This window comes from Mandrillus leucophaeus, unplaced genomic scaffold (assembly GCF_000951045.1).
Source record: "Mandrillus leucophaeus isolate KB7577 unplaced genomic scaffold, Mleu.le_1.0 Scaffold1042, whole genome shotgun sequence".
NCBI lineage: Eukaryota > Metazoa > Chordata > Mammalia > Primates > Cercopithecidae > Mandrillus > Mandrillus leucophaeus.
Window position 1 is genome coordinate 981,185 of NW_012098566.1, and position 7,855 is coordinate 989,039.

General features: G+C 36.7%; 1 protein-coding gene across 2 annotated transcripts in view; it reads left to right on the forward strand.

The window, feature by feature from the left end:
* LOC105539952 (microtubule-associated serine/threonine-protein kinase 4) overlaps positions 1–7,855 on the forward strand; it is a 360,921-nt gene that overhangs the window by 294,263 nt on the left and 58,803 nt on the right. For both annotated transcript variants that reach the window (XM_011980417.1, XM_011980425.1), the window contains 2 exons: positions 3,482–3,583; positions 7,061–7,193. In XM_011980417.1, the coding sequence (XP_011835807.1) occupies positions 3,482–3,583; positions 7,061–7,193 (235 nt within the window). The remainder of the gene's footprint in view (positions 1–3,481; positions 3,584–7,060; positions 7,194–7,855) is intronic.

The following is a 7,855-nucleotide window of genomic DNA, read 5'->3' on the forward strand; positions in this document are numbered from 1 at the left end:
TTTTATGCAGCTGCAAGAGTATCTATCTAAAACTCTTTATTGGCTCTATTCTGCCCATAGGTATAAACCATAACATGGCCCGTTGCTGTGCCCTTCGTCTCAATGCATTTAGCCGTAATAAGTTGTACTGACTTCTGCAGTCTCACTTTACCAACAGACAGGGGGCTTTTTGAGGAACAGGAGTCATCTCTAACGCTCTGGTGCTGAATTCAGTGCCTGGTGTTTATCAGTTCCTCAGAAACCGTGGAAGTGGGGAAGGAAGAAAATAGATACGACTGCATACCAAAATATTCAGCCTATTAGGATGTATCAAGTAATCTAATTCTGCTGTTGCTTTAATCAAATCAGAGTCCAGAAAATGCTGGAAACACTATGCATATTACTATTTATGAGAATATTTTGAAAGTATGTTTGCTAAATAATGCACTTTTGAACAGAAGAGGCAGACACAGGAATTCTGTAGTCAGCCTCTGTGAGATACTCCTAATTCTGCAATTCTGTCCCAGGATATTACCATAGTTACCAGCTTAGTCCTGTGTTTTTCATTCCTTTATAGGCATGCCCTGAAAAGGGTAGGATTGCTATCCAAAGCTATTTACACTGAAATCCCCTACTTAATTTTGTTTCTGTGACAGACACAGCAGATTGTTTCATGACAATTAAAATAAAATCTTAGGGTTTCACAGATCACGTGATGGGTCCTATTATTATTTTTAAAATGCTGATTTTTAAAGAAATTTCTTTTTTGGCCAGAGAAGCATGTATACTTGTGGCATAAAGGTCTTGTTGGGTATAAATAAGAATGGTTTCTTGTTTAGCTTTATAGATAAAGAGCTTCCTTCAGTCCTTTTGTAAAAATTCAAACTATTTGCCTAATCACATTTACAGTATTTTTCCAGAACATGGAGCTAATCCACTGCAGGGGGCCTGCCCTTTTTAGATAGAGCCAAATTGTGGAACTTGCCTTGGTTTCCCCAGGATGCAGTTGTCAGTTCCCAACTGTGACATTCTGTGCTCTGTAGGCCTATCTCCCAGCCATTTTTCTCATTGCCTGTCTTTTCCATAACCCAAGTAAAATCCACGTAAGATTTCAGCAGCTTAATGCCTTTTTAAAGTCCTGAGGCCTAAGACAATTCCAGATGAATGCTTTTATGTCTCCATTCTTTTTGCACTTACAGAAGTTTAGCCAAAGACAATAAAATACATAGGAAGCGCTAACCTACTCTCAAATCTGGGTCATGGTTATGTTTCATAGTGGCCAACCATTAAAATACAGACACAGGGTATCCGTTAGTGTTTCCCCTTTGGAGCTTGGTGGTAACAGCCAGGAACCAATTTCTCTTCACGGGCTAATTGTGTCTTTATTTTGTGTTGTTTTAACAGGGCTCCTTCTCCCCACTTAAGTTAGTAGATAAAATACTGTTTGAGTTAATGTAAATTATATGTTTTATCCTTGGCTATGATTGATAATTCTTAGAACTAAGAAGTTAGAATGAACTGATTATGATTTTTGAAATTGAATTTATTTAATCTAAACTGACTTTTTTTAAGTTTATTAAGATAAAAAATTCTCATTTCTCTTTGAAGAGACAACCCAAAATGTATTTAGGCTTTTCAGATTTTCTTTATATTCCTGAATTTATAAAGCAAAAATTATTATAGTAAGAAGAAAGCTCTGTATCCTGCCCAAAGTGTTAACTAAGAAGTTAGGTGTTTTGTTTTTTGGTTTTTTGGTTTTTTTGCTTCATCTTTAAAGTTTTCTGTTTAGTTCGGTTGAGGATAAACCATAAAGAAGATGTAACCATATTTTTTGTCATTCACTGGATCTTCCAAAAATCTATTTTTGTTGCAAAGCAAAAATTGGGAAGAAAATGTAAAGGCAGTTTCAATATTTGAGATGCATATATATGTGCATCGTTATATATGTCCTAGCATCCTTCCTGGGTACTAGGACCTGTTGTTATAGTTACTAGTTGGTTTTCTTCAAACACATTCTATTCTACGATTATTCACCGATGGTCATTTTTCCTTTTATTTTAATGTCAAAAGCTAACTGTTTTACTTTTGCCGGTATATGGTTTTTGTGCCTGTGTTTTGGAAAATGACTTTGGATTGGATGGTTTAAATTCAGTAGACATATTACTTCTGAGTACAATCATTTTTTATAAATTTGATCTCTGCCAGTTCTTTTCATGTGGGTAGGGGATTGGTCCTTGTCATGGTAAAGCACCTTCAAGAATGACTGTAAATGTTTATTACCGTGTCTGTGAAATTATATTGTACCAGCATCACAATGAAATGGTATTTTTTAATCCTTAGAGGAAAGTAAATCATAAAAACCAAGATTAAGAAAGTCTAAAAGTGAACGTAACAGAGAAGTTTACATTAAAACCTCTGAACTTGTTTTGTGCCTGTCTTGATATAGAATTATCTGATTTTTTTCAAGAAAATATTATTGAAAATTTAAATGACTATTAACAAACAGCTTTGCTCTCAGAATATTTATTGTGCTTGGGCAATATATAAAATAAAAATTTTAAAGATTTTAAGTTAAATTTTACTAAGTTAAGTGCCTAGGTATTATTTATTCAATGTGTGAAACTGAATTCACATTTATATACCCAGGTATAGGTTGAGCATTCAAATTCCAAAATGCTCCAGAATATGAAACTTTTTAAGCACCAACATGATAACACAAGTGGAAATTCTCTTACTTGACCTCATGTGATGAGTGCACAAAATTCTTTAAAAATATTGTATAAATTTACCTTCAGGTTATATGTATTAGGTGTACATGAAACATAAGTGAATTTTTGTGTTGAGACTTAGATCCCCTCCTCAAGATATCTCATTATGTATATACAAATATTCCACAATTTGAAAAAAATCCAAAAACTTGTGGTCCCAAGCATTTTGGATAAAGGATACTCAACTGGTATATACTTTATCCAGCTAACACTTGAAAAATGCATTGTACACTTTTTATGTGTGATAATATAATTAATTTATAGGTGAATCATATTGTATATGTGAAATATACTTCAAGAATGTGTTAAGTGTCCAGGATAAAAGCAGTCCTTCACTATATTAGTCATTTCTTATGTCTAAGATGTTCTTAACTGGAAAATCAAGGTTCTTGATCAGCTTCCCACTCTACTTGTACCGTGTGCTTAATGTATCATAAACTTTTAATGTCTCCTTCATTCATGGTTCACATTAAGCGCCCTTTGATTTTTAGCACAGATAATATATCAGAGTTTTGCAATTAAGATTTAGCTAATAGAAAGATTTTGTAGATATAGGAGTTTAATAGTGTCCATTTATATACAGATAATGTCTGTTTATCAATCTTTTAACAGCATTTTCTAAATCACTTGATTTTTGAACATTTGCAGTGATCTAATTAGCCTGCTTTGCTGATTTTCTTTTCCATTTAATGAAACAACTCTGCATCATCACTCTCTTTATTGCTTTTTCCTAGGCTCATGATCGTTCAGAAAGTGGAGAACTGGCATTTATTAAACAACTAGTTCGAAAGATTCTAATTGTTATTGCCCGCCCTGCTCGGTTATTAGAGTGCCTGGTAAGTTGCCCCTCGATGTGACTACATTATTTATTGTTAACTGGGAAAGCAGTTACCATCAGAAAGCTCCAGCTTCATTTGGTTTCCAACACCAGAGCTAAATGGAAAAAGTCAAAGGGAATTACAAGTTGTGAATGTTCATGACATCGATATGTGACTTGTCCTTTCTGATTTTAAAGAGACTTCTAGACTTTTGCTCTACTAAGTGATAGTCATACGATATTCTAGGCAAACTTGAAGTAGAATCATAAAATAATGTGCTTGACCTTTTCTCAGCATAATTACTTTATGTCACAGCTAATTTAAAACTCTTGGTGTACCTCACTTTTTTGGAGTTGCCAAGATGCAGAGAAGGAATAGAGATAAATGCAGGGATAAATAGTAACCTGTGATTTATAATTATTCTTTGTTTTAAAATGTGGCAAGTTAGAAAATAAGATGCTAACCATCCCATTTGGGAAAATACAGTAGAGCCTCATGCAGACCTGAAAGAATGAGACTTCTAGGGATGATTAGTTCATTTTAACAATTATATGTTTTTGGCTGGGCGTGGTGGCTCACGCCTGTAATCCCAGCACTTTGGGAGGCTGAGGCAGGCAGATCACCTGAGGTCAGGAGTTCCGGACCAGCCTGGCCAACATGGTGACACTCCGTCTCTACTAAAAATACAAAAATTAGCCAGGTGTGGTGGTGCACGCCTGTAATCCCAGCTACTTGGGAGGCTGAGGCAGGAGAATTACTTGAACCCAGGAGATGGAGGTTGCAGTGAGCTGAGATCACGCCACTGCACTCCAGCATGAGCGACAGAACGAGACTCTGTCTCAAAAAGTAAAAATAAATAAAATTAAAAATAAATACAATTATATATTTTTGGCCAGTGATCATTTTCCTGTTGAGAAGTTTTTGTTTTATGGAATTTTGATTTGAGGTTTCAGTTAAAGCTGTGAACATAAGAATTATTTTAAGGATCTACTAATATAGCATCAAAACTCACTTTTAAATTCCACTGGCTATTAAAGTAATTGTAACACCACATACAATACAGCTTTTCAGAAATACACACATACATACCTACATAATACACATATAGTTTCAGCGCTTTGGTCTTGCCATTATTTTAACTGTCATCCATAATAATTTGTAATAGTGAAATATTCACAGCACCAAAAATATATACTAGTGCCTTGTCAGACACAGAGGGAAAATCTTGAGGAGAAAGGTAGGGAGTTGGGAGGTGTAGGGAAGGGCTTTCTATCAATGGTGAGGACCCTTAGAATCATAGAATCAAACACACCATTTGGCATTGAGTGTCTCTGGAAGGCTAAAAGGAAAAAAACTTGGATACTTCAGGGAGAACTGGGTAACTGGTAAATCCAGGTAGAAGGGTTAGTTAACTTTTTACTGCCTCTCCTGTTGTAGCTTTTGAATTACGGACCACATGTTTGTACTTCCCACAATTGTTTAATTTAGGGGAAAGTTTCATTTAGCGTTAAAACTTGTTTTTCTGGACAACAGATATGCTAAGAGCAGATCTTGCTTTAAAGGAGGAAATCAACTTTTTACAGTAATCACTCATAATCAGAAGAGAAAAAGTATAGCTTCTCAAAGATAGAAACAAGTGAACTTAGAAGTAGCTTGGAAATATTGCTGCTTTCAAAGTACTCTTTAAAGCTTAGATGAAACTGGAGTTTCATAGTATTAGGGGATGCTTCCCCCAAGCTATCATCTTATCCCTATAGTACCCAGGCTTGCTCTGTCAGTCTTTTACATTGTATGTAAAAGACTCTGAGTATTTACATTGGTTGAACTTTACTCCATTTATAGCAAGTTTTTTTTTTTTTTTTTAATGACCTTTAGAAACTCCAGAAAAAATCCAGGAAATATAACTGAAATTAATAACTGGGCTTAGGCAATAAGCATAATTGTTTACAACACATAAATCCATGGCATCCCTTTGGGCACAGAGGAAAAACCAAACTTGGTTTCTCCTGCTGTGCTCTCACAACATGATTCTGACACCAGTTATGTGGGAGCCCCACACAACAAGCAAGCAAGCAGTTCTGCAGCAGACGCCAGCTGGGTGTCCTCCAATTCCATTCCAACACTGTCTACCCAGAGATAGCATCAGATCCCACCGGTTGAGGGGTCAATTCCACAAGAGTGCCCCTACTTCCAATGTCAGTCACGAGCTCCAGATGGTTTGCCTGTGCCTCTCACCGTCTTGCTGTAAACCGAGGTTCCTATGACCCCCTCTCTGAGTTTCATTAGTTTGCTAGAGTGGTTCACAGGACTCAGGGAAACACTGAAGTTGACCAATTTATTATGAAATACATTAAAAACTCTACAGATGATGAGATGCATAGGGTAAAGCATGAGGAAAGGAGTGCAAAGCTCCTTGGCTGCACTGCCTTCCAGGAAACTCCACACATTCAGCTATCCGGAAGCTCCCCAAATGCGGTCCTTTTGGGTTTTTATGGAAGCTTCATTACATAGGCATGTTTGATGACATCATTGGCCATTCATGATCCACTTAACCTTCAGCTCCTCTCTGAAGTGGAAGTGAGGATGGAGCTGCAACTCCCAACCCTCTCATCATATGATAGGCTCCCCTGACAACCAGCCCTCTTCCAGAGGCTGTCCAGAAGTGCCCAACCACCCATCAACTCACTAGAATACAGAAAGCCACTTATTACTTTGGAGATTCCAAGGGTTTCAGGAGTGGTATTTCAGAAAACAGGGATGAAGACGAAACATACATTTGATAGTATCACAGCATCCATCTAGAGTGTGGTGATCCTGAAGATATTTATTACACACTAGAAGCAACAGGCAGCCACATATACACAACAAATTAAATAGATAGGAAAATATATTCTCCAAGTTTTATAAGAGACAGAGGCTTTAATTTCCCATTTTTCTTTCTTGGTCTTTATGTGAATAGTGGTAACTTAATTTTATAGTTAACTAATAAAAAATGGTAACTTTGAAGTTTTTCTTTCTAATGTTTTTGGATACTTCTATATTGAGAGTTTCCTGCAGCATTTTTGAGTAAGTGCATTCTAACATTCCTTTTGTTGCTGGTTGAGTGGAGAGAGAAATTGAATCTCAAATCTTCTGGATAGAAATTCCCAGATTTTACAACTTTGCCAGAAAGGCACAATTAAAAATCAGACCTGTTCATTTCCGATGAGCGAGATCTTAAGTGGAGCGTAGTACCTTCGTATTTACATTACAAGCAAATTGGAAATGATCATTATCTTTGGGTTACCATGTGCATAAATGTGTTGGCTTAGAATATGAATAGGCTTCAAATATGAAGTGAGAATTACATACTTTTAAAATCCATTTGCCTCCTTTCTGCATAAGTAACTTACAGCCATGTATATCCAGCAGTTTTATTGTGAATGGGATTTATGTAATAAAACCTCAGACAATTTTGGCTCAAAGAAGTATCCATCTGTGTTTGTCTTCTGCTAGGAATTTGATCCGGAAGAATTTTACTACCTATTGGAAGCAGCAGAAGGCCATGCCAAAGAAGGACAGGGTATTAAAACTGACATTCCCAGGTACATCATTAGCCAACTGGGACTCAATAAGGATCCCTTGGAAGGTGAGTCCCTGGGTTGTTCCTACCTTTGACTTTGTTTATGCACCGTCGCCTCATAGAGGAAATCTTAAGTGGCAAATCTTTATTTTTTCCTCATGTTTTGGCTCTATCTATTGAAAAGTCCATATCTGGGGACTGGTTGCTATTTGAAGGAAATAGCCATAAATTGGGTCCTGAGATGCGACTGAGCATGACCCATTTTGTGTCTACCTAGAGTGTGGGTCAAAGCCTTGACATCCTTAGAAGCCTGTCAGCCTGAGAATGCCAGAGTGTCCCAGAGGGTTTTGATTTCCGTCTTCACTGAGTAGTTTTTCTCCTGCAGAGCTCAGTTGGGCTCTTTTTGAGAGTACTTCTAATTTTTAAAATGTTGCTAAAGACATTATCATTAATTAAACTGACATTTAAATTTGCTTTGGAAGTAATGCAGTTGACGGTAGATTACTTTAAATTGAGTACAGTATTCATAGGGTATATTCTTGTTTACTTAAAGTATAAAACATAGTAATATACAGGAGAACCAATAAAAAATTTTTTTAAGCTTATAAAAGGATTTATGGGCTGGGCGCAGTGGCTCACGCCTGTAATCCCAGCACTTTGGGAGGCTGAGGTGGGTGGATCACGAGGTCAGGAGTTCCAGACCAGCCTGGCCAATATGGTGAAACCCT